Source organism: Anabas testudineus, chromosome 12 (genome assembly GCF_900324465.2).
Source record: "Anabas testudineus chromosome 12, fAnaTes1.2, whole genome shotgun sequence".
In the NCBI taxonomy this organism is placed as follows: Eukaryota; Metazoa; Chordata; class Actinopteri; order Anabantiformes; family Anabantidae; genus Anabas; species Anabas testudineus.
In genome coordinates, this window is record NC_046621.1 from 19353144 (window position 1) to 19380635 (window position 27492).

Here is a 27492-nt window from a genome sequence, read left to right on the forward strand (position 1 = left end):
TCACAGTTGTTTACTTTCACACGAGTAGAAACTATATGAACCATGATAGAGGTGGATGTTGAATTCATCCATACCTCAGTATACTTATAATTTTTAAAAGTGCTTGGTGCAGCTTAACATGATTTTCATGTACTCATTTTGTACATTTTGGCTGCTTTAAACAACTTGGAGAGTACTTCTTTAAAGTAACAAAACATACAAAAGTACAAATTAACAAAACTAAGAGTATTTGCGAGATTGTCTAAATTAAGTTAGATTCTTAGGTCAGAACAACTACCTAACTTGTTCAATGAACTAATACATTTATATCAATCAAACCAAACACATAAATTCACACAGCATAACAATTTCAAACCAAGTTGAAACAAGTCAAATGAGTAGTGTGGACACTACTATTACTTCAGCTAGTAAAAAAAAAAACAGTGATAATGGGAGCTTTTCCTTCCCCAGTTTCAGGTTTCAATTAATATTAACATTGATATAATCTAAAAAAGATTTTAAAATAATACCTACTGACAGGGCATCTTTTCTCTCACCTACATCAACTAAACCATTTAACCACAGAGTATTAGATATGCAAACTTCAATGGTTAACATAAAGTTTTTGTCATAAAATAATTACTGTTCTAGTCATATGCACTGCCTTTTTCACTGTTGACACCCAGATAAATTATTGAGCATTAAGCAATATTTGCATTTTGGGTAAAAAGTCTGTCTTAGGTGAGGTAGATATGGTTTACCAATCATCCATTTCCTCCCCTTATATCACAAAAAGAACTGAATAAACTAGACTAGACTGAATGTGCTTTTAATAAGGATATGGGGTGTCATTTTCTATATTAAGTTCACAGGCTGCACCTGCATATCTTCTCTTATCCCAATAAATGGTAATAAATTTCCCAGCAGATTTACTGGACACCTGTTTAAAGGTAAACAATGCACATGAAAGACTTAGCAATGGTTTTACGATGTCAGCATTAGTGTTTAACTTTGAAATAGTGTGAAATAAAATTGCAAAACTTTTCAAATAAAGCTATTTATTCAGGGCAAAGATCCTAAATTGTTGTGCATTTGGTCCAAACCTCACTTTTCTACTGCCAGGGGCAGAGGGTTGAGGACCACTGGAAGAGTCAGCCAGGATTAAGAGTGATATATAGAGGGTAATTTTGGGATTAGGTGGTGGGTCTGGTCAAGTCTACACTTGACTTGACATAGTTTCATATAAGCCCTGTCAGGTTGTGCAGACTTTCAAGCACTGCAAAGCTAGGCCCTGTCAACCACCTAACCAGCCTAACTCTGAGGAATTGTGCTGAGTAGCTTGGTCACATTTTACACACATAGGGCAGAAGTATCTCTGGTGGTAGATCAGTCATCAATGAACCCCAGGGTTGGTGGTTTGGTGTTTACACCAAAACACTACTTAACTAAATTTATAAACACCTGGAGGAGAGTAAAATGAATTGGTCTGCATGATTCTGATGGTGCTGGAAATCATGCTCCTTGATTGTTGTTTGTAGATTTCTCATCAGCATTTATTTCATTTTTTCATCCAGCCCCACTTGTTGGTAGAAAAAAGCTGTTTGGTTTGGGCAGAAATGTTGTTGGCTGCATCTTTGACTTGACCTTTGACTGTAGGACTCAGTTGGACCGACGCTGAATCTGTGCCACTTCTCTGGTGAGTTAAGAAACATGGTGTCGTCGTCTCTCTGGATTCATCAGCTTTTGTAGTTTCAGTATTTTGTTATGGATATGAGAGGTGAACGGTATTTTAGCTAATTCTTCTATATTGTGTAGAATAAATAGTTTATTGGGAGGCTGTGTGTCGAGCTAACTGCTTGCTTAATATTGCCGTTTTAACAAGTAACTAACGTTCATGGCGCCAAATCAGCTGCTTAATGTTTTTGTTACCGCTTGAGGTCAAAATGTCACTTTTTACTCAGGTTTAATTTTCATACATGTCTGGCTGTGTTGAGCTAAGTAGCTAACGGTGACATAGAGGCTCTGTGAAACGACCATGTTGAGACAGGAGTTGTAACATGTGCTTAGCTAAGTCTTTATAAATCATGTGAATTATAGGTTTGAATCAGTACAGTGAATAACCTGAGCGTCATTAAATGAAACAAGTTACGTTGTTGTTAAATCAAAGTCATTTCATATTTGGTGATATGATTTTTAAAATATTTTATTATGTGAAGTGTTGCGTATTTGTCATAAATGGTCAATTGTTTCTGTAGTGTAGTGTCAGAAGAGTTTTAACATTTCAATTTCGTTAAATTTTCTATATTCTCTCTTTAGGCTGAAAGTGAAGCACCTGTTTGGTGGAGTTTTTAATCAAGTAAGCTGTGTGCATTTTCAGTACAGAACACTGAAACCGATAAAATGACTTGGAGGTGCAAACTTTGTGTTACCACCATTGAGATTATATTTACTTTTCAGGCAAGAGGAGTAGAAACAATCCAGACAAACAAGCTCCCCATACTAACGTTAAAAGACCAAAGTGTATTTCCTTCCTAACTTCCCAAGAAGTGAAGATGCTGTGAGCCTTGAACAGCTGAGACTGCAAATTGTTGGAGAAGTTCAGAAGATTGAGAAAAATCTTCCTATGATCACTAAGCTAACGCAGACCACCTTTGCCCTGCTGCGGAAAGAGGTTGTCTGTGATGACCTGCCTGTTAATGACATACTGGAACGTTGGCCTGCCCTTAAACTGGAGTCACAGGTGAAAATGTTGTTCTTAGTTCATCTATTTGTCTAGGTAAATGTAATTATTTGTGTCAATAGTATCTTGGTCAGTTTCACTTAACACCTGGCATTTGAATTGTGCTAGTATAAAGATGGTTTTTATGTCTTCAGCCACCATTAGATATATTTTGGCAGTTTATCTTTCAGTTTTTACATTAAATAACTTATAACAAATGTTCAAATATATATATTCTAATATTCTGCTATGTGTGGTTTTTCAACACAGACCATACATTCTTCATTCGTTCAGGAAAAGTAGCTGAAGTTCTGGATCAGCTGTTCCGGATTTATGACCTTCAGGTAAGTTATTTAAACAAATTGGTACCTGAACATACTAACATTGGGAATCTTAGGTTTACCACACAAAGAAATGAAAGAGACATATTATTATACGTTTTTTTTTTTTTTTTTTTTTTTCTGTGACCTTTACCATCCATGCTGAAACAAGTTCTGTTCTCACACTCAAGGATCAAATTGATGTTGATGTGAGACGTGCTGCTGTCCTTCAAGCTCTTCCTGCATATCTGCATGAGGACGACTCAACATTTCTTAAGATGTGAGATGTAAGTTAGCACATTGTTTATAGTTTAGGCAACAGTTCATTTATATAAACAAATGTCATTATGCTAAAGAATAACGTGCAATAGGCCTGGTGTGATTAGGGCACATCATTAAACCTTCAGATTTTCATCACATTCAGATTAAAGTTGCATTTAATTATCAACAAGAGAGTTTTTTTTTCCTCATTAATTGGACTAATCCACCAACCTGGTTCATGGACTGTTTAACTAAAAGAGTATAATGTCATGGGAGTTTCTGAAGATTTGTTTACCCAAATGAATAGAAGTGATTGGAAGTCATGCTTTTCCTTCATGCAAGTACTTTTACCTAATTTTTACTTATTTAATGTGATCAATATGGAGGCATTAATGAGATGTTTATACAGTATGAGAGGATGTGGGAGATAAGCAACAATTTGTGTGTTGGGTCACTAAATCTTTAATATGAAAATGTTGTGAATTATTCCAGATAAACACATTTTAACAACTATAGCACATTTTGTGTCGACCTGTTAAGTAAGACAGCACTCTCTCTATCTGAATGGGTTGACCCTTACACCATTATTGTATGGCTCAATTTGATTGATACTGTCTACCTTTGGAGATACCATAGGCGATGTACCCCAAGTAAGGTAACCTTATTTTCTCTTCAGTTGTCACAGGTTGAACAACCAGACACAGGTGACCAGTTGGACTCCTCTTAATCAACTCAACCTCCAGCAACATTCTTCTCTCCAGATAGGATTTCAGTTGTGCTTGAGGGTAATGTAGTTGTTGATTGCACCACACTGGCTGATGCTTTTGTAATGCTTTTGGCACTTATTTAGGCCCTGCATCTGAGCTACCCAAATAAGTTGGCCAACACATTTAACTTTATCCAGAATGTGTTGATGGGCCTAGATGATGGGAAGTTAAGGCCCAAGGTGCTGAGTCTTAAAAAGGACCTTTTATCAGTGAAGTAATCTGATGTGACTTTATTATCTTGAAGATTGTACACATGCACTACAGTCACTTTTGTAATATAGTTAGCAATTGAAGTATTTTTTGTGATTTGATCATTTTTAAATTAGGTAAATGTGAAGAAGTTTAGCCATACTGTAGTATGTAATTACATTGATCACTGTGGGTTAATAGGTAATACTTATATATGTGTTAGAAGTTTTTTACAAGTATTTCTTGCACTGTTTTATGATGCTATTTTGTCATGCATGTTTGACTTGAGTGATGGTTACTTAATAAAGAAGTAACTTGTTCTGAAACGGCCTATTGTTCTGTTGTGTAATCTACTGTTAAAGTGTATGGGTTTAACAAATTGAGTTAAAACTATTTAAAAAAAACTTATGTAATCAGTTTCAAAAGAAATTTTAAGTATTGTGTTTTAATTTTTGAGTTTTAGTTAAGCAAAGCTTTAAGTTAGAGTAGAGTGCATACAACTTTATTTACCATGTATGCTTTACTTGAAAAATCTATTACTGAGCAACTAATTATTTTTTGTTACTTGTAATTGATATATAAGAGTTAACTATACTTAAATTAGTTCTGTATTCTGAACTTAAAATAACAAGTTAAAAACAATGATAAAAAGCAGTATTTAGAACTTACAAAGTCAAGTTAGTATCAATTAAAACTAATTTGTAGAACTCACTTGATAACATATGTTTTTTGGACTTATAAAAACAAGTTATGTTAAGTCAAAATTTCTTATGTAATCAGTTTCAACTAATTTTTTGAGTTCTATTAACTTAGCGGGTTTTACAGTGTGGTTCAACACAAGGCAGTGCTCTCTCTTCTTTCTTATACATCTTATAGAGTCTATAGTATAGACAAATGACTGTATCAGCAGGTTTGAAAATCATCATATCTTACTACTCCTACATTTCTAACTTGCATACAACACAGTGATAGTCAGCCTGCTGAACCCATGCAGTTTGCCTATAGAACTAAGATGACAATGAGCCCCCCTCTCCTAGCCCCCTTCCACTATGTACTTATTGTTAAATGTCTTTTTTGCCTGTGTCACAAGCTACTTTGCTGCTACAAAATTATTTGCCTCCTGGGGATAATACATTTGTGCTTTATTTACTTTATTTACTTTGTGTGTATGTTTGGTTTGGTGTGCTATTCTTTGGAAAAACCACCAGATGCTGGGCACAGTATATATACAGTCATCAGGATCTTATGAGCTTGGGTTTTGAGCTTGGGTTTACGCTGTGAAAGGCTTATTACATCAGACTTTCACCACTCCCGCTGCTAGCGTAGCCATGGAGGTGCTGCATGCTGCACAATGCAATAGGCACCCAGCAGAACTCTCATCCTGACGCAGTGTACATCATAGCTGGAGACTTTAATCATGCTGATTTAAGGTCAGTACTCCCCAAATTTGATCAGCACATTAAATGTGCAACAAGGGGTCCAAACAAACACTGAATAAAGCCTACAGCAGCATCCAAAAAGGCTACAGAGCAACCTCTCTACCACATCTGGGTTTGTCAGATCACACATCCATGTTGTTGATGCCAGCATACACCCCCGTCAGGAGGAAAGCCTCCCCAGTGACAAAGATTGTGAAAAGATGACCGGAGGGCGCTTCACAAAAGCTGCATAACTGCTTTGAGTACACAGACTGGAATGTGTTCGCGCACCAGGACCTTAAGAAGCATGCTACATCCGTGCTCTCTTACATCAACTTCTGCGTTGACAACGTTACTGTGGTCAAATGTCTCCGGGTGTACTCCAATCAGAAACCCTGGATGACTAAAGAGCTCCAGGTCCTGCTGAAGCAACGTGGTGTTGCCTTCAGATCCGGTGACAAAGCACAATACAGTGCAGCCAGAGCTAACCTCAAAAGAGGCATCAGAGAGGCCAAGGCAGCTTACAAGAGTAGGATTGAGGACCACTTCAGAAACAACAACACACAAGAGGTGTGGCAGGGGGTCCAGCACCTAACCAACCATAAGTCCTGCAACACCATGTTTACCATGATTACGTTTTTTTGTATGAAAGGTAATTGTAAGTTGTTTTATTATTATCATTATGTTGTTGTTATATTTTCTCTCTTTGCACAGTTTGCAATTTCGTTGTACTGTTGTACCAAGTGTGACTGTACAATGACAATAAAGCTTTATCTTATCTTATCTTATTTGTTATTGATTTATTGGATAGTATTTGGATGAAGGACACTGCTGCAGTGTGGATCTATATCTGACTTTTTACTGGAAAATTTTAAAATGCCACTACAGACAAGACTATAGAGGAGCTTAGCTGAGTAGCTGAGATAACAAAACAAATACAGAAACAGATTACATATGTTGATGCGCAATCTATAAATGCCTGGAGATGAGTAAAATCAACAACCTGTCTCCTATTTATCATGCTGCCCTTTCATCCATCCCAAGAAAGATCAGGCAGGGAGGACGCGCCTGTTTTTTCGTCTGAGAATATCGGAATTTTTGAACTCTATCCAACCTTCTCCAACTCAGGTACGTTAAAATGAGTAATATTGAGCTTGTTCAGTGTGTGGAGTGCAGGGTGTTTAGACAGTCTTCCTCCGTCGTTAGCGATAATTTTATCTGTGACAGGTGTGTGTTAGTTAGCACTCTGACGGAGAAGATAACAGCGTTAGAGGAGTGCATCCAGACTTTAGAGAGGGTTTAGAGAGAGTGAGAGGAGCGTTATTTCCGTAGCGGAAAGTCTGGGTGCCGCGGGCGGAGATAGCCAGTCCCCGACTCCGGCATTAGAGCCCTCACAGCGGCGCAAGTGGGTGACGACTCGGGGGCATAGGCTTACTCGCGCAGCCAAAGCTAAGGCTAAGGCAGGGGTGTCAAACTCAATTGCACAGGGGGCCAAAATCCAAAACACACTTTAGGTCGCGGGCCGAACAGGATAAACATTTATTGAACACACTAAAACTTTTAAAACTTATCTTTTTTTAACATAAACCTTAAATAACTTATACTATTTTGCTCTCTATAAAAATATAGCCTGTCTAAATGATACAAGTTAGACATAAAGTAAACATTAAAAGAACAAACATTCAAATTTCTTTAATCTTATGTCATTTTATATAAAAAATAAACTTAAATTTTAAATATCCCAAAAGATTTCACTCTCCATAAAAATATATCTTGTCAAAATTATACAAATTCAAAACATGAACATGCTGCATAAAAAAACCTGGAAATATAAATAAAATTGGTGCTTTTCAATCAAATCCTTCAGTCTTTGCTCTTATGTCATTTTATCAGAGCTGCATCTGTTTTTGTCAACAAGTTATTTTATATTTGGTGTGAGGTTCTGTGTTGTGGAGATTCTCAGGATGGACTGCAGGTTCTCACCAGTGAGACGACTCCTGTGTGCTGTTTTGTTAGTCTTCATCACTGAGAAGAGCTTCTCACTAAGATTTGTGCTACCAAACATAAACAAGGTTCGAGCCTCATGTGGACGGAGCTGGGACATTTCTGCGGGAATGGAGTGAATAAACTGTGCGGGTCCTGCAGTGTCCTACTTTATCTTCAGTCATTACACTGCAGCTAAATCAGCTCAATCTGAATCTGCACAGGTGCAGTTTCCAAATCGACGGCAAAATGATTTTCTTGTTCGTCAAAGTCACCAAAGCTCCGTGAGAACTCAGTTTATCAGCAAAGTGCGTATTTCTGAACACCGCTGTAACGATATGGTTCAACATTACTTGGCATGGTCAGGACTAGCTTCATAATAACCTGCAGCATCATAAACTAGACTTGATTAACGCGGAATGTTTTCGGCAAGGCAGCTGAAGCGCTGCATTATGGGATCTGTAGTTTATTGTGTTACCAGCGCTTCATATCGCCGGGCCATTAATAACAATAATATAGAAATGATCTCGCGGGCCGGATATAATTACACGCCGGGCCGGATGTGGCCCGCGGGCCTTGACTTTGACATATGGGGGCTAAGGCTAGCCCACCGGAGCACACCACCCCCGCGCTTCACGTGTCCAACAGGTTTGCCCCTCTCAGTGATCCACCCGCTGAGAAACCTCTCCCAATGAGATGAGGCGACATAACTTACAGCAGGTTATGGTCGCTGAACCGCTGGATGTCCAGGTAGTGCTCCAAAAATAATGTGGGCTTTATAGGCAATTGGAATACCTTTGAGGGCAAAGCTGGCCTGCTAGGGCGGGACGGTGTCCATCCCAGTCGGGAAGGTGCTGCTCTCATTTCTTGTAGCATAGCACATAGTCTAAGATCAGGCCTAGCTAGTCGGTGACTACCCAGAGTCCAGGCCAGGGAGCAGACAAACAGGCTAAACCAAGCGTCTGCTAGCTGCACCGAGTCGTCACTCAGGGTTCAGCATATTGAGACTGTTTCTGTTCCTCGAGCTAAACAAAAAGTCAGAAAAACCCAGAAAGTCTGTTTGAGTAATTTTAATTAACATGGAGACCTCAAATTCAGAGCACACTCTGATCTGAAGTTAGGACTGTTAAATATTAGATCACTTACATCTAGAGCTCTTACTGTTAATGAAACTATCACAGACCAGGAGTTTGATATACTCTGTTTAACAGAAACCTGGATCAAACAGGATGAGTATATAGCTTTAAATGAAGCAACTCCTCCTGGATACAGCTACATTCACCAGCCTCGTCTGACTGGTAGAGGAGGAGGCGTCGTAGTTATTTACAATGATAATCTGATAATTGTACAAAAACATGTACACAAATTTTATGCTTTTGAATGTCTTTATAGTAACATAACAAATATAGATACAAATATAAAGTCTGCTCAGCCGATCCCACTAATTATCATTTACTTATGATATAATAAAGCAAACCACACTTACTGCTGTGTTACTCTTAGCTGTAAATACCTTTATACTTGCTATGCAAAACAACTAGGCCTATATTACAAAAAGCAAGCTAAATTATGTTCATAATCATCATTGACAAAAATTACTAGTTAAAAATATTTAACCAACTTAGAGCCAAACTAATATTATCTTTTACAATTGACAAAGTGTACTTACAAACCAAAATAGACAGTCAGGATGCTTCATTAGAGTTCATGTTCAAGTCAAGAAAAAACAACTCCATACAATTTTTAGATGGTAGCAATAATAAAAGAAAAGGTTTGGGCTAGGCAAACTACTTAAGACAGATAAAACAGACAAGAATAAGCTGGGACAGGAGAACAGGTGTCTCTAAACCATGTATATTTTTTGAAGCACTCAATGATTTTAACAGTACAAGTTAACTAAAATCTGTTGCAGTAAAGACACAGAATTAAGGGAATTAACTATAGGTAGGCTAATATATTTTAATCAAACGCTGCCCAGCAAATGTTTGACTACAATTTAAATTTGATCTAGTTAAAGCAACGAAGAAACGGCTTCACCAACATCAGATATGTTTACATTGTTCTGTTAAAGCTAAGATTTCTTCCCAACAGATAAGCCAAAATTATTTTTAATGGGTAAAAAAATATTCATATCATATCACAGGTGTAGCAGATAAAGAATGACTAAATGGGTGCTGGTAGCAGGTGAAATGGTAAATGGTCTGCACTTATATAGTGCTTTTTTACCTAGCTGGTACTCAAAGTGCTTTACACTGCATCTCATTTACCCATTCACATACAGTGATGGCAGAGCTGCTATCCAGCTGACTTTACTCACCGGAGGCAACTTGTGGTTCAGCATCTTGCCCAAGGACACTTTGGCATGTGGCATAGCAGCCAGGAATCAAACCACCAATCCTGTGCTTGGCAGACAACTGCTCTACCTATTGAGCCACAGCCACCCCCAAGGAAAGCAGACAATAAGAATAATTGAAAATAAAAGCTTTAAAGGTTTTTCTTTAACCAGCTCAATTTTATCACAAATTACAATTGTGGGGCCTGAAGAGCTGATTGACAAGGCATGGAGACAATATCTTTATGTCATTCATGACATATTCTACTGGAGTATTTGATATTAATTATGTCTAATCGCCACTTACTTTATTAACGTTTTCAGTCTCCCTCTTACACCCTCATGCATTGCAAGATGCTCGTCCATGTGAAACTTAATAACAGTAAAACAGAAAATAAGATTTTGGTTTATTTCTTTATTTGATTCTTTATTATTCGATCAATTACTAACAAAAACATGCAAAGGCGCTGTCATATTTCCTCTTCCTGATTCCAACAAAAAAGGAAAAAACGAAATTCTGGTCTGTTCGTTTTTTGGATTCCTAAACTAAGACGTATTGAATAAACAGATGGTACATGGACCAACGTGCTGCCTCATGACACCACGTCATAGCGCCAAATAAAGCGAGTGGTTTGAGTCAGAGCAAAGTACACACGGGAAGCTACTTCTGTCCAGCTCTCTCTTAATAATTTCCTCTGCACGTTATAATGCAACGGTGTTATGGCAAAGTTCCGCCTCGGTTGTGGTCGCCGATCGGCATTTTATATTTTTCTACATTGTGGGTCGCACATGTAATGTTACACCCTCAGTGTCTAGATTTTAAGCCGCCCTTTCGGCCGTTAAGGGAGCTGGAGTTTTGTGTAATGTACAAGGATTTTGGTTGCTGTGATTACCAGAAAGACAAGGAACTGATGACTAAGTACTACCGGATTATGGATCATTTTGATTATTATGAATATGCCAACTGTGCGGGGTTCGTCATGGAGCTCCTCTGCCAGGTAGGCATGCGAGGACAAAGTTCACTTTTGTCCAAAGCGCCTCCGTCATCTAAAGCTTGACCATAGAGCAAAACACTTGTAGTTAAATAATTAGAGGAAGGCTTTCTGTTGATCTGATCAAAAGGACAGTCGTTTTTTCGTCTTTTTGTTTTACTAACAAAACACATAAACGATATAACGACTCAAATCTTCCTTTACTGGAATATAGGCCTATACAAAAATCAAATAAATAAAATCATAAATGATTATTATTAATAATAAATGATAATACATTATTATTGTTAATATTATTAGTTAATGACAGTAGCATAAATGAGAATTGTGTTCATTTGTTTTTCTTTATATTCCTTGATGGCCATAAAAGTCTAGGTGCTCTTGTCCTGTTGTTAAATAGTGTAGGCTATATGGCACTAAGGAAGCTCAGAAAATTGCATTTTCAAGAGTTATTGTTGGTCTTGGTTTGATCATCGGCTCTCCCTTTGAGAAAGCGAAAACACAAAAACAAGTTTGTGTACTACACAATAAGAAATCAAGGTACTCATGCTTTCTTGCTCCTGCTGTACCATAGGAAGATATGAGCACAGTACCTCAATATATTGGCACATTTTATTATCTATAAATGAACTTTTCTGCACCCCTAGTGGGAAAATTTAACCTTTATATCATGGGAGCATTTCAAGCAGTGGTCATTCATCATTTAGATGATTTTTTTGTCTCCTTTTTAGTAGGTCATGTTGGACAAGATACTGACAAACAAAACGATCCTGAAGAACATTTAAAATTTAGGCTAGATTAGATTTGGCATTACACAGTTACTGTACCATTAAAAACAATGCATAACAGAATAAACAGAGGTTGGCATTGCAGTGTGTAAAGCTAATGTATAATATTCAGTATACTTTCTGAGTGAAATACATGAGACTTCTCAAACACGTCGTGTGTGAGATGTATCCAGTTCAATGTTTGTATTTGTTACGAACATTAAATTAAAGAGACTACAAACAGAAGAGAGGCCATGCAAATACAACTATTACGGGGGAAAACAAAAAAAGGAGGAGAAAACTAAGGATACTCTGCAAAAGGCAGGCAAACTAATGACTATCGAAACCAGCCATACAAACAATAGAAAACACAGCGTAAGCTGACACTAACGATCAAGAAAACAAAATCAAAGCAAAGCTGGAACTGACTAACCAAACAAAACTACAGCTAAAAGCTAACAATACAAGATCAAATAAGAAAAAAAAGGAAACTAACAAGCTGACTATGCTGCAAATAACTTATAAACGGTGGAGTAACAAGCTAGAGGTCAGGGAAAAGCTGAATAGAGGAAGCAAGGAACAAACAAGATCGACAGTTGACACACTAGCAAATGACAAACAAACCGACAAGAACTTAAATACAAGACACACTAATGATTAATACAAAACACCTGCTAAAAACGGACACTTGCACTAACTCAAGCACGCTAAGACATGCCCCCAGAAGTAAGAGAAACAACTAAACCGGGTAACAAAAACACACAGACTTCTGGGGACACTGCCTCAGCTGGTCAGATGAGGGAACTGTAACAGTATTTGCAGGAGAGATGAGGAGGGGAAAGGGGTGTGTAGGGGAGTGAGGGGTCAGCGGGGACAGTTATGTAATGGCTGGAAGTGGAGTCCCTGTAATGCGTTGAGCAGTTTTCACCAACTGCCACAGTGCCTTGTGCTCAGTGGCACTGCTGGTTAGGATGCTGTCCTCAGGAAGAAGGCCCTTATTAACCAGACTGGAGGTATTGGTGGTCCAGGACAGGTCATCTGCGATATGGGTGCCCAGGAACTTGAAGCTGGAGTCATGTTCAACAGCCATCCTGTTGATGTGGATGGGGCCTCTGCTCTCCCTCTTAAAGTCCATGATGAGCTCCTTAGTCTTGATGCAATACGGAGTAGGTTATTGTCAATGCACCAAGCAGCCAGGTGCTGTACCTCCTGGTTGTACCTTGCCTGAATAATTTGTCTAATCTTGTACTATCTTTGTAACCTTAAAACAGTGATTCAGATGATACGACAAAGATGAATACTTAGCTTGCACTTCAGGGGAAAACACCTTTACGTATAACAAAGCTCCAGGCTTTACCTTAGTTCTCCATGTTCTAGGTCCTCTCTATCCTGCAATAAAACAACAGAGGAGAAAATGCTCCTGTGTATGTGAGGGCATCACCCGTCCTGTTAGAGCAGGATGGATGATGTGTAAGCCCCGGTGTTCTGTGAGCTGTTGCTCTTCATGCCATAAAAGCAAGCATCTAATTTAAACATATTGAAATTTGAATAAAATTGAAAAGTTACACAAGTTGTTGTCAGTAGCGCCCCCTCCAAGGGGTTTGCCAAGCATCGCAACTACATAGCACGTTAGCTCTGAGAAAGAGACCAGCATGCTAGGGTCACAAAGTTCAAAATGACTGTGCTCTCTTAGCTGTAACAAGATTATCCTTACCAAGCCACCAGGCTTGTCCAGGGGAGTGTATGTGCGATAGAGCAAATTTATGTTGGGGTTGATAGGCAAACTGGACGAGGTCAAGTGAGGGTTTGACCAGAGGTTGGAGGGACTCCAGGATCAGTCTCTCAAAAACCTTCATTCATATGTGAGGTCAGAACCACTGGTCCGTAGTCGTTGGGGACACTGGGAAATGGCTTCTAATTCATGGGAACTAGCCACAACTTTTTTTCACCCAAGAAGAACTCTCCAGACATAGGCTAAGATTGAACACATGTTGAATATAACACCACATAGCTGAGAAGCACAGGATTTCAGCACCCTTGAGCTGAATCAGACAGTTCTTTTGGGGTGAAGCCTGTTTAGGTGTCTCCTCACCTGATCTACTGAGATGGACATCATGTGGGTGGTGGCTGCATCGTGTAGGGGAATTGACTGAGGAGAATGTATTGAAGTGCAGGGGGTAATGAGGCTCAGCTTGGAATCTATTGAAAAATAATAATAATTATTATTATTATTTAAAAAAGCCTACACTTAACCATGAGAAAGTCTAGGTTAGTCTAGTAGCACTGCATCCTGTGTTCTATAGATCTCAGAGATGAGTCGCAGATTGGTGATAAAACTGTTGAAGAAGTAAAGTCTTAACGAACAGACCCGAAAATAGCAGAAACAATACTGCAATAATACTCACAATGGCCTCACAATGTGCTTGTGCTGCCATCTTGTCCTTGCTCTTGTTAAACCCACAAACCAACATTATGCTTGCCTTTGCCTTACCTCACTTTTAAGTTGCTTTGGATAAAAGCCATAAGCATGAGAAACTATATTAACTATTAAAAAATAAAACAACGTTATATTTCTTGGACTGATGTACAAGTAAATCAAATTTTATTACTTTTATATGGAAGAAAAAGGTCTATTGTATCTGCTGTTATTAACATTATTAACATTGTTCACTGACCACAAGCAAAACCACTAGCGGGAGACCCTCTCTTCACTTTTATTTATTTTGTTATCAAAAATGCATTTGTAATTTACCTGTCTGCAGAGGATCTTTGTACACAGCATGAGCAACCAAATAAGCGTGTGAATTTATTATTTTTTTTAATGTCATGGAAATTTCTGTGTTACAAACTCATTTAGCTCACAGTCTATGCCCAGGGTTTTCAAACCTTTAAGTTGCAACCCTTTGTAAAGGGTCCTGATCAGATGATCAGTTTCAAAATGGGTTTAGTCTAACATGGGAATGTATGCACCACAACAATTGTAGGACCTGGGTTTTTTTTTTTAATGGTTTCTACCTAACCCTAACCACCCAGACAAGGGCAGTACATGGCTACAGCTAAGGAACTACTGGTGCAGGAACCGCAAGCAGGCAGAACCTGGAATTTGGAGCACTCCCTTTAAGAGAGTTCTCCTAATCTCAGCTTGTTACCTGTAGAAAAGACACCAGAGAGACAGAAATATTGCTGATTGATGAGGGATCAAATACTTATTCCACTCACTAAAGTGCAAATCAATTTATAACTTTGTTTGATAAGCATTTTTCTGGATTTTATTTGTTGTTATTCTGTCTGTCACTGTTAAAATAAGCCTACTATTGATCATTTCTTTGTCAGTGGGCCAATGTACAAAATCAGCTGGGGATCAAATATTTTTCCCTTCACTGTAACATCAAACCCCTAAATGCAGTTAAGGGTTAATCCCTTTTTGAGCCAAAATCCATATTACAAAACAAGTCAGCGTTTTTAACTGACCCTGACAGAAGACACTTACTGTAGCAGGATCAACAAGTTAGTCCTTTGGCTAAAGCCAGTATAACTAATTTTTTCAGCTTTCAATAGATCAGATGACTATGTATAATGCAAAATAGGTGATAAAATTACAATCATGTTGGGTATAATACAAGGTGTAAATAAAAACGTATTTGCTTCTCTTTTTGGTTCTCTTCTCCTTATCCCCCTGTCTTTCCAGGAGTGTTCTCCCTATGCAGCTCACCTCTTTGATGCTGAGGACCAAAGTACCCTGGTCCGGACAATCCCTGGGCTCTGTCCGGACTACTGTTCCCAGTTTTGGAAGAAGTGCAATTCTACCATCCCTTTCATTTCTGACAATCCTCACATAGCCAAAATCAAAGAAGACCAGACTCGACTCTGCCATTACCTGGAGCTGGATGACATGGACTACTGCTACCCACACCTCCTCAGCAACCAAAAGCTTACCCAGAACTTGGGCCAGGTTCAGTCTGATTCAGATGGTTGTCTTCAGCTTTGTCTGGAAGAAGTGGCCAATGGTTTGCGGAACCCACTAGCCATGGTCCACACAAATGATGGCACGCATCGATTCTTTGTGGCAGAACAGGTGGGCTTGGTGTGGACCTACCTTCCTGACAGGTCAAAACTGGAGATGCCATTTTTAAACATTACCAAGGCTGTTTTAACATCATCATGGGAAGGGGATGAGAGAGGCTTCCTGGGACTCACCTTTCACCCCAAATACAAGTACAATGGGAAGTTGTATGTATATTATTCAGTGCAAGTAGGTTTTGATGAGAGGATCAGGATCAGCGAGTTCCGTGTGTCAGCCAACGACATGAATGTGGTGGATCATTCCTCTGAGCGGTGGGTCAGATTAGCTATCAGCAATGCGTGTTAGTAATCTTTAGCACAACTGCACAAGCATCCTACAAATACACTGTACACAAATATGGAATATATGTGGTCCTTAAAATTTTGTATTTTTCATGTCCACTATGTCTTAGGGTTATTCTGGAGATTGATGAGCCAGCATCAAACCACAATGGAGGGCAATTGCTATTTGCAGATGATGGCTACTTGTACATTTTTACAGGTGATGGTGGAATGGCAGGAGACCCATTCGGAAAATATGGGAATTCCCAGAACAAGTAAGAAAGTCACTAAAATAATAACTTGTAGAGTGATGAATGTTATTGGTCATGTGAAATAGATGAACAGTTCTACTTTATTTTAGGTCAACCCTCTTGGGTAAAGTTCTTCGTATCAATGTGGATGGCAATGAGAGAGGGCCATTGTACAAAATCCCTCCAGATAACCCTTTCATACATGAGCAAGGAGCCCGACCTGAGATTTATGCTTATGGTGTCCGCAACATGTGGAGGTGCTCAGTCGACCGGGGTGACCCTCTAACTAAAGAGGGCAAAGGGCGCATCTTCTGTGGGGATGTAGGCCAAAACAAGTTTGAAGAGATTGACATCATAGAGAAAGGAAGGAACTATGGCTGGAGAGCTAAAGAGGGGTTCTCCTGCTACGATAAGAAGCTGTGTGACAACAGTTCATTAGGTAGGCATACTGTAAATTACTGGAAGATGGGTTGGAAACCATCAGACAACAGTGGTCTTTAGTGATCAGTAATTTGTGCAGAAACATGGTATCAGCCCTCTAAAGTTGTGCAATGCCAACTGCAGAAATTGTCACAGAAATGGGCATACATGATATAATAAATATAATGTAATTTTTAAAAATAATAAAACTGATTATATAATTAACAAATGGTGAGGATATTAGTTGCACATCATGTAAAAAACTATTAAACCATTAACATAATAATATTTATTAGTAAAGTCGGTGAAGATTCTCAGTCGTCCAGGTGAAGTTATCTGAAAGTTGAGTCATGGCAACTGGACTTCCTTTAGTTAGTTGAAACGTTTTGCTACTCATCCAAGTAGCTTCTTTAGTCTGAAGATAGTTGGTTAGAGGCCACAAATTTATGCTCCAAGACTGGTTGCACTCCAACCCTTGACCTGAATAGGCTCGTTAGGTGAAACAAAAGATGGGGGAGATGTGAAGGATCACACCTCTGCCCACCCCGTCTTAACATCTAAATGGGTCGTTAAGTGTGTCCAACCTGGTGCAGGTGTGAACTGGTTCTGGCCTTTTTCGGGATAGATGAAAGGGCAGCAAGTCCTCCACCTCTGTTGAGAGAGGGAGTGTTGATTTGCACATGCAAGGCTTCCCTCACCCCTCTCTCAAACTACTTGTCCTCTTTGTCCAATATTTGAACGTCACAGTCCTTAAATGAGTGTCCTTTGTCCTTAAGATGAATGTATGAATGTGCTGATTCAGGACCTGAGGTGTTACTCCTCCTGTGCTGTGCCATCATCCTGTGTAGCGGCTGTTTGGTTTCTCCAATGTACAGTTCAGAACATTCTTCACTGCTTTGGATCGCATACACTATATTGTTCATCTTGTGTTTTGGAGTCCAGTCTTTGGGATGTACAAGTTTCTGTCTAAGTGTGTTAGTGGGTTTGAAGTAGACAGGTATGTTGTGTTCCCTTGTTCTTTACCTGGAACAGGTTGCTGCCTTGTTGAAGGCCCACTTGGAATATCCACAGGACCTGAGCGCTATCTTCAGATTCCTGTCTTCCTTCTTTTGGGCTTCTATGGAGGTGGGGATGTTTTGAGCTCTATGGTTCAATGTCCTGATGACTCTTATTTTGTGTTGTAATGCATGATGTGATTCGAACAACAGGTACTGGTCCGTGTGGGTGGGTTTCCTGTAAACCTCTATTTCCAGTCTTCCGCCTGTCTGCACAGTCCAGGAAGGCCAAACGGTTATCTTTGGTGTCTTCTCTAGTGAAACTGATGTTGGTGTCCACTGAGTTTATGTGGTCTGTGACAGACTGTACCTCCTGGATCTTGATCTTCACCCAGGTGTCATCCACATATCTGAACCAGTGGGTCGTTGTCGTCCCTGGAAAGGAATTCTCCACCTCTTCCATGTATTCCATGCGTGTTTCCAGGTTTGCTACAATGGGTGACACTGGGGAACCCATGGCACAGCCGTGTCTCTGTTTGTAGAAGTCACCTCTGTATGTGAAGTATGTGGTGTTGAGACACAGGTCCAGGAGCAAACAGATCTAGTCGGGACTGAGATTGGTTCTGGTGCTGAGGGAGCTGTCTTCTTCCAGTCTTCTCTTCCAGGATGTTAATGTGTAGTGGGGATGCTGGTGAAGAGAGACGTGACTTCAAAGGATACCATGGTTTCATCTGTATCCAGTTCCAGGTCCCTGACCTTCGCTGTAAAGTCCTCTGATTTGTGGATGTGGTGGTCCGTGTGTCCAACTAGTGGAGTACTGTGGCCAGGAATTTGGCAATGTTGTATGTGACCGAGTTAATACTGCTGACTATGGATCTGAGAGGGGTTGCCATGACTCAACTTTCAGATTTATTAGTAAAGTTTATATAGATTGTAATGTAATACACTGCTGAACACAAAACATAACAAAAACCTATTGCATTATGAATTTTAAGCCCCATTATGGCTAGCTATGTACCTACCTTCTTGTCAAATGACAGCTGGAACTGTGCTACTGCAAATCTTCTACAGTAAAAAAGAAAGTTCAGACGATTGATGGATGGATTTGTAGATATGGTTTAGTGGCAACATTTGTCATATATGATAATATTAGAACAAATGCAATTACACATTTTTGAATGTATTTTATTCAACCTGAAAAGTAGCTAAAGCACAAATACTCATTTATGAACACATATATAATACAGATTTTTTTCACAGAGGATGTCCTGCCTATTTATGCATACCCCCACAAGATGGGCAAGTCAGTTACAGGTGGCTATATCTACCGAGGCTGTGAATATCCTAACCTGAATGGCATGTACATTTTTGGAGACTTCATGAGTGGGTAAGTTTTGATCTGATAGATGGCATGTTTTGTTAATCAACACCAATATTTTAGCTGCATATACTGTCTAGATTTGTACAAGAACTTCATTTTAGTCCTTATCAAACACTTACTTTTATCCTTGTTTACCATGTTATCAACTGTAGTTTTCCTGTAGAAAGGACTACTTGTTCAGGATTGGTGAGGAGCTAATCACCAAATCAATGAGTGGTATAGATGTAGCACTACAAAGCTTCAGTGTTTCCTTTCTACAGTGAAGCCAGCTTGTGACTTGTCGACCATATGGCAAGTGATTTTCTACTTTCCTTTCTTCACCAAAGTCTTCTTCAGCTCATGATATTTGGTGTGATTGGTTCCACAGCATTACTATTGTGTGTATTGTTGAGGTCTGGGCTCTGACTGGGGCATACCAAATGGGAGATTTTGTGTCCTAGAATTCAGCTGTAGTAGATTCTAATTTGATCAAGGTTTCCCCTTAAGGAAATTCTTGTAGACAGGCAGCCGCATTAATGGCTTAGAGTTAGGGATTTAGTATCATGTTAGGGATACTTCAGCATATAGTCAAAAATCTAGGAAACTGGGAGATAAACCACAAACCCTGGGGTTGGAGCATAACTTTGAAGACACAAAAGCTTCCTTTTGGAGTGTCTCACTTGACATTAGCTGTTAGTTGATGATGCTACAGGATCAGACTTTCTCACAGTAAATGTCTGTGAAAATTCATTTGAGAAATAGTGATGAATAGATGTAACTCTTTGCTTTGGCTTTTCAAAACAAATGGAGGGATGGGACATACAGTACACCCTTTGCAAAGTATTTTACTGCAGTTTTCTTCAGTTGTTGTTGGGATTGGTGAAGCTGTTCCAGGAGCAGCCATGCCAAGTCCAAGCCGCGATATTGCCTCCACTGTGCTTCACAGATAATCTTCTAAAGTTTGGATTTGCTCTTGCACAGTTTGGCCACTCTATCACTTTGGTAGAGGTTATGCTTGGTCTCATAAGTCCATTAAACATTGTTCCAAAATGGTGTTTCCACCCAAAGCTTGTTTATAGCCAGTAAAAAAACAACACAACATCCCCAAGCCAGAGGTTCCGGTTAAATCTCTATTTGTACTGCGAAGGAAAGGGTCACTCTGCACTCACAAAACAACAAAAAGTAGCATTGTTTTAAAGTAGTGAATGCATTCTTTGCTTGGGTAGACACAGACCTCTTCTTGGCTGAAATTAGCATCAAAAGGACTGAGCCCCAAACAAATAATATAAATTTGCGACCTCTGGAGTTCTTTCAGGTTGGCCGGAGGCAGCAATGCTCAGACTGCCTCCACTTTTCCTGGGCATGACCAAATACCTGGGTGTTAATGGCACTCATCTCCCTCCCATATGTACATTTCCAAAGAGAATACACATTCTCAGAGTGCATGTCTACTGATAAGCTGAGGTCCTCCTCTCTTCTCTCATCTCCTATTCTATCCTCTCATCTATCAATTCACATGCTAACATTACATGACATTAACTTTGTCACTTCTATCTGCTGTATTTGTGCCTTCTCCTCACTGTCTCCCTTTCTGTGTACTCCTCTGCAGGTATCTCTCGGCCTGTATAGAGTGCAGTTACTGCCCTACCAACCTGCTTTTTCTGCTTGTTGTGATAGTAATCACAGTACATCTGTACAGTCTTCTATGTATCCCTGGCTTGGTACTTGGATTAGTTTAAATAAACCCACAGTTTTCATTAAACCTGCTCTCTTTTATGGTGAATAATACAGACATTGTGGATTTTATTCTGGTTGCAGCCGTTTGATGAGTCTGCAGGAGGACAGAAACACAGGGCACTGGAAATACAATGAAATATGCATGGGGATGGGCCTGACCTGTGCGTTCCCCAGACTGATCAACAACTACCACCAGTACATCATCTCTTTTGCAGAGGATGAAGCTGGTAACTTTCAAACAGCCTTGCACCTAGATGTGATACTGTTGTAACACTGTACTGTCTTGGCCATAACTTTTGAATGTTCCATTGCACTCTGATTGTGTGTGTGTGTGTGTTTTTTTGTTGTTGTTGTTTGTGTTGTTGTCTTTTGTTTTACCAGGGGAGCTGTACCTCATGTCCACTGGGATCCCAAGTGCTACATCACCTTCAGGAGTAGTTTATAAAGTGGTGGATCCATCAAGGTGACTACTACACAGAAAAACTCATTTTTGTTTTATTTCACTATAACTACACAGAGATAACTTACATACTGTAGCTGACTTTGCTCTCAGTATGTACACTTCTATTTCTGTAGTAACATGTGAAAAACACACAATTCATCCCTTATGGTTAACTCTTGTCTTTCCCAGTGCTGGTAGCATAAACTTTTCTGATTTTTTCTTGCATGTGGAGGTCATACTGCCTGTCTCTGTTAGGTTAAAGAAAAGATGAAGACATATTGAACGCACAATTAAATGTCCGCCATCCTAATTCTGCTATTTCTCACATGAATTCAGACAGCTCCTGGCTTTGGTCACTAGTGTTTCCCAGTCATTGAGCTAATTTAAAATATTGCTTTCCATGCTTGTGGTTAGAGGTGTACATGTGCTTTCTTAAGCAGAGGGATTTTGCAGGCACTGCAGGATTTCAGTCGTTCACAGCATAACAATTGTTTTCTTGTTGACTGCTATCCCAGCTGCACTGAGATCATTGACAAGATCCTCCCGTGTAGTTCTGGGCTGATACTTCGCTGTTCTCATGATCTCATGATCATGATCTTAACTCCACAAGGTGAAATTTTGCATGGGGCCCCAGACCAAGGGAGAATACATAGTTATATTGTGTTCCTTCCATTTAGAAATAATTGCACCAACTGTCGTCACCTTCTCACCAAGCAATAGTCTTGTAGCCCATTCCAGCCTTATGTAGGTCTACAATCTTGTCCCTGTTATTGTTGGGCTGCTCTTTGGTCTTGGCAAAATGTTGAGATAAGAATCTTATTGATTGATTACTTCTGGTAACAGGTGTTGTTTCGAGCTGAGATTAAGAGCACTCCCTTTAAAAAGACACCAGGGAGCCAGAAGTTTTGCTGAATAATGGTGGTCAAATATATATTTTTAGTCATCAAAATGCAAATCAATTCATAACTTTTTTTTATGTTTTACTGGATTTTTTTTTTTTTTGGTCATTCTTTCTCTCACTGTTAAACTAATCCTACCATTAAAATGATAGATGATTTCTTTGTCAGGGGACAAATGTTCAAAATCAGCAGGGGATCAAGTCCATACAGATACAGAATCCTTATGATAAATGAATGACTTACAGTCTGCTTAGAGAATGGAAAAGGGAAGCATACTGGCCGAGGTGGCAGAGTTGAACAATGGAGAACATTCACAGATGAGTACAAAGTGGATGGATGATCAACACAAGATGGAAGAGACTGAAGACCAAGATGGCCCAGAGTGTTGCTGTCCACCACGTGGCGATGTACTGAGAACAGAGTTAGTTAGTTGCATACTAGATTGTCCAGAGAGAGACAATGGTCAAGGCTTCATCTGTGCAACAGGTGGCAGCAGTCATCCAAACATTAAACCATACAAACAGTACAGTTCAAGTCGAGTTCAACTGAATATTATATTATTATATTATACTCATATAAGATATTTAACAAATAATTTTCTTCCTCAGAATAAATATTGAGAAAAATAATCACTCCTCAAAAGTCCAAATTTAAGTATTTCTACATTTTGTGGAATTACACTCACCGGCCACTTTATTAGGAACATTGTCCAACTATTCGTTAATGCAAATTTCTAATCAGCCAATCACCTGGCAGCAACTCAATGCATTTAGGCGTGTAGACATGGTCAAGACGATCTTTATATATATATTTTATATATATTTTAATTGTATAGCACCAAATCACAACAGAAGTTATCTCAAGGCACTTTACAGTGTAAGGTTTAAGACCTTACAGAAATTAATTATACAAAAAATGATACAGAAAACCCAACAATCCCATTTGAGCAAGCTTTAGGCAACAGTGGAGAGGAAAAACTCCCTTTAAAGGAAGAAACCTCCAGCAGAACCAGGCTCATAGTGGGCGGCCATCTGACAGCGACTGGTTGGGGTGAGTGGAAAGAGAAGAGAGAAAAGAACAAACGGCACAACAACAACAACAAGCAGCAAGAACATTGGGCAGGTCAACTGGATTCCGGAGATGTACAGCTCCAGGCCGAGGATACCTGCAGAAAAGTACAGACAGAGGGAGACAGACAGAAGGAAACACAACTACAGGAGAGAGAAGACACAAAGTTAATGATGTGCAGTGTCAGACTTGCGTTGATATAGGAGAAAGGAGAGAGGAGCTCAGTTTGTCAGTAGAGTTCCCCCAGCAGACTAACCTATAGCAGCATAACATAACTAACATAATAAGTGTGTGTGAATGGGTGAATGAGAAGCAGTGTAAAGCGCTTTGAGTACCAACTAGGTAGAAAAGCGCAGACCATTTACCATTTACCATAACTAAGAGATGGTTCAGAGTCACCTGATCCATCTCTAACTATAAGCTTTATAAAAAAGGAAAGTTTTAAGTATAGTCTTAAATGTGGAGAGGGTGTCTGCCTCCCGAACCTGAACTGGGAGCTGGTTCCACAGGAGAGGGGCTTGATAGCTAAAGGCTCTGCCTCCCATTCTGCATTTAGAAACTCTAGGAACTACAAATAAACCTGCAGTCTGAGAACGTAGAGTCCGGCTTGGAAAATATGGAACTATGAGGTCTTTAAGATAAGATGGAGCCTGATTATTAAGTGATTTATAAGTGAGGAGAAGAATTTTAAATTCAATTCTGGATGTTACAGGGAGCCAGTGGAGAGAAGCTAACGTTGAAGAAATATGATCTCTCTTACTAAGTCCAGTCAGAACTCTGGCTGCAGCATTCTGGATTAACTGGAGGCTTTTTAAGGAGTTATTGGGACATCCTATTAATATATATAATATATATATAAATAACAAATGCATGGACTAGTTTTTCACCATCACTTTGGGAAATTTTAACAATGTTTCTCAGGTGAAAAAATGCAGTTATAGAGATTTCTTTTATGTATGAAGTGAAGGAGATATCCTGGTCAAAGATAACTCTGAGATTTCTTACAGTATTCCTTGAGGCCAATACTAAGTCTGTTTTGTCTTTTAAGCATGCTTGAAGTGTAACTAATTGATTAGTTTTTCCTGGTTTCATAGATAGGTATAGCTGGGTATCATCTGCATAACAATGGAAATTTATAGAGTGTTTCCTAATAATAATGCCTAAAGGGGACATATATAAAGTGAAAAGAATCAGTCCAAGCACAGATTCCTGTTACAATTCCTCCCTTTGCCCCTGTCAGTGGGTTTTGTTTTGTTTTGTGCTCACTCTCCTGCCACACCATATATGGACTTCCTCTTCCTCCATTCTCCACTCACCTGACTAATTACTGACTTGTTTCACCTGTGCATCCATTTGCTTTATAAGCAACCCTCAGTGTTTCATTAATTGCTGGTTTGTTCACAATACTCCGTGTACTTTACATGGATCTCCTCCACTGTCTTGTTTGTTCGTTGGTCTTTGTCACTCAGTTATATTTGATTACTCTGGACTCATTTTGTTTCAGCCTGGACTGCACTTCAGTTTGTTGGACATTGGTTTCGTTAGTGAGTTTTTGTGTTGCCTGCCTTTTGCAGTGTATGTTCCGTTGTTACTTTTTCCTGTTAGCTTTGTATGTTTGTTCCTGTTTAGCCTGCCTTCCGCAGTGAGTGGAAGTTAAGTTTCTTGTTGTTTTCAGTTGTTACTTTGTATGTCAGTTTATGGTTTTGTTTGTATCTATCCAACATGTTTTCAGGTCTCTTTAAGTTGATACTTTGTTAGTGTTTGTTAGCTCTCTGTGTCCCCTGCCCTTGTTAATAAATACCTTTTTGTTTGTCTGATAGATATGATTTAAACCACTCTAGTGCTGTTCCTTTGATCCCAATTACATGTTCCAGTTTGTGTAATAAAATTTTATGTTATATCGTGACGAATGCAGCACTAAGATCTAACAAGACTAGTATAGAGAGACCATTGTCTGATGCTAATAGAAGATTGTTTGTGACCTTTACCACTGCTGTTTCTGTACCATGATGTACTCTAAATTCTGACTGGAAATCTTCACACAAGTTATTACTGTGCAGGTGGTCATAATTGCTTAGAAACTACCTTTTTTCAAGAATTTTTGAGATAAAGGTTAGATTAGATATATGCCTCTGAGTCGAAGAACTGGAACCAAGTTAGAACTGAACAGAGTTAAGCAGTCAGAAAAATTTCTTATCTGCCCTACCCAGGTTTGTTGACAGTTCTGCTCTAGGTATCTGATATTGATGTGGTGGCAGCTAACCTAGGTCATTTAGAGTTGAAGGGAGCTCTAAACAGCCAAGCTTATCTTTTAATTGGTCATGCATCTCTTGATACAAGGTGTTGTATAGGACTGGCTCATTTTAAGGGCCACAGTGCAAGCAATTTTACTGAATAGAGTACATGCTGTGAATCGAACTAGATGGTGAGCTACTGGTCTTAATGTCCTCCACTCCAATCACAGCAAACAGCTCCATGGGGAAGAGGGAGAGAGGCGGGGCTGGCAATTATAGCAGAGAGATTGAACCATTACAGCCAGTGACCTACATTACTACATTCTAACTATCTAGGGTAGTGCTGTAGGATGACTTTAAAATGTGGCTAACATGAATTCTGGGCACTATAATAAATAACTGGAGGCAGTGGAAACATCAAAAGACACTATGCACATAATAGACCTAAGGCAATATTTTATTCTGTTTTGTTTTTGTTGTGTGTTGTTTTCCAGACGTGCGCAACCAAGACAATGTCACTTTGACACGCTTCCAGTCAGAGTAAAAAGTAATCTCATCAAATTTGTTCCCCAGGAAAGTGAGTCCAATTACATAATACCCAACAGTAACAACAATGAACATGTGGAATATGTGGCAATTTGTTGAAATGCTCATCTTTGGTCTTGTGTTTTTGTTTTTTCTTCTGTTAGCATTGATTGGCCTTCAACCAGCAAGCAAAAACAAGCCTGAACCACAACCCACAGAATCATATGACTGGCTCCAGGTGCTCATTGACCAACTCAGAGCAGATCCCACAACCCCTTTACCAAGTGCAACCACATCCAAAGCACCCAAACATTCAAAACAGAAAGGTCGACGCAAGAAGGGCAAATCCAGAACAGAAAGTGCACCATTGCTCAAGAATGGAGCAGTGAGGTTAGTTGGAGATGAACCAGGCCACAGTGACCGTGGACGGGTGGAGATCTATGTTAATGGGGAGTGGGGTACTGTGTGTGATGACCTCTGGAGCACAACAAACGCAGAGGTGGTTTGTCGTCAGCTAGGTTACCGATACGCACTTAAGGCAGCCAAGAACTCAGAATTTGGTGAGGGAAAGCATTTGCCAATTCTTCTAGATGATGTTCAGTGTGATGGGACAGAATCCAGTCTTCTTTACTGCAAGCATGGTGGCGTGGCGACACATAACTGTGCCCATAGTGAAGATGCTGGGGTTATATGTGGCAACGAAGACTACACTGTAGTAGTCTAAAAATGTGTCTGCTATAAAGTCAGAACTATCATTAACTAAACTGCTGTTAAACAATATCAGTCTACTGTCATCATGAGAGTTGACTGATGTCCCATGAATGAGCAGCTGGTAGCTACAAATGTCATGGCAAAGTTAGTCAATGTAATCTAAAAGAAAGAGGGAAATTTTGTAAAATCTGCAGATGAATCAACACCTTTAAGTAATCACTAACTTAAAGCACATTTTAAAACTAGATGGTTATCTATGCTGACAGTTCTTTCATCAAATGATTCCAAATGTTATTAATAACATAACCTACAGTAACAACTGGAATTCACAGAAAATGTACTACACTGTAAGATCTTTTTTTTTATAGTATTGTCTTTCACTCGCCAGCCTTGCACTGAACTGATCAAAGTTAAATGCTTATGTTTAATGGCATTTTTTTTTTCAAACCTTAATATCTCATTTGAATGTACTCTTTGCTTTACAGTGATTTCATCAGCGATGTTAACAAATGTGATTATAAACATTTAAATGTTGTATAAAATTTTGAATATTCATTACCCATGGCTACATTGCGTTACAATTTTAACATAATAATAAATGTTGACAAATGCTTTCAAATCTTGCCTGGCTTTCCCCCATGCTAAGGGCTGTTAACGTTTTAAATGTGGCTAGATATGGGTAAGCTCCTCTTTGGTTGCACTTGCATTTTTGCAACAAACGAGTTTAGATGAGTGTAATGGTGCAGCTGCATAGCTAGATAGACACTGGTCACACATAG

At 39.3% G+C, this 27492-nt stretch overlaps 1 protein-coding gene and 1 long non-coding RNA gene across 3 annotated transcripts; both read left to right on the forward strand.

The window, feature by feature from the left end:
• Positions 1-2683: 2683 nt before the first annotated feature.
• LOC113159316 lies at positions 2684-4217 on the forward strand. 2 transcript variants are annotated; one of them, XR_003298613.1, is made up of 4 exons: positions 2684-2719; positions 2969-3042; positions 3210-3305; positions 3956-4217. It is a non-coding gene; the product is annotated as an uncharacterized LOC113159316 (long non-coding RNA). The 2 variants fall into 2 exon arrangements; XR_003298612.1 differs by having other exon boundaries at positions 3965-4217.
• A 6381-nt stretch (positions 4218-10598) lies between these two features.
• hhipl1 (HHIP-like 1) lies at positions 10599-27271 on the forward strand. The gene is made up of 9 exons (XM_026356560.2): positions 10599-10966; positions 15416-16062; positions 16203-16346; positions 16433-16761; positions 18998-19124; positions 20916-21061; positions 21216-21297; positions 25972-26054; positions 26167-27271. Exons 1-9 carry the CDS (start codon positions 10676-10678, stop codon positions 26724-26726), a joined length of 2409 nt encoding a protein of 802 aa, XP_026212345.1. The 5' UTR covers positions 10599-10675; the 3' UTR covers positions 26727-27271.
• Positions 27272-27492: the final 221 nt, after the last annotated feature.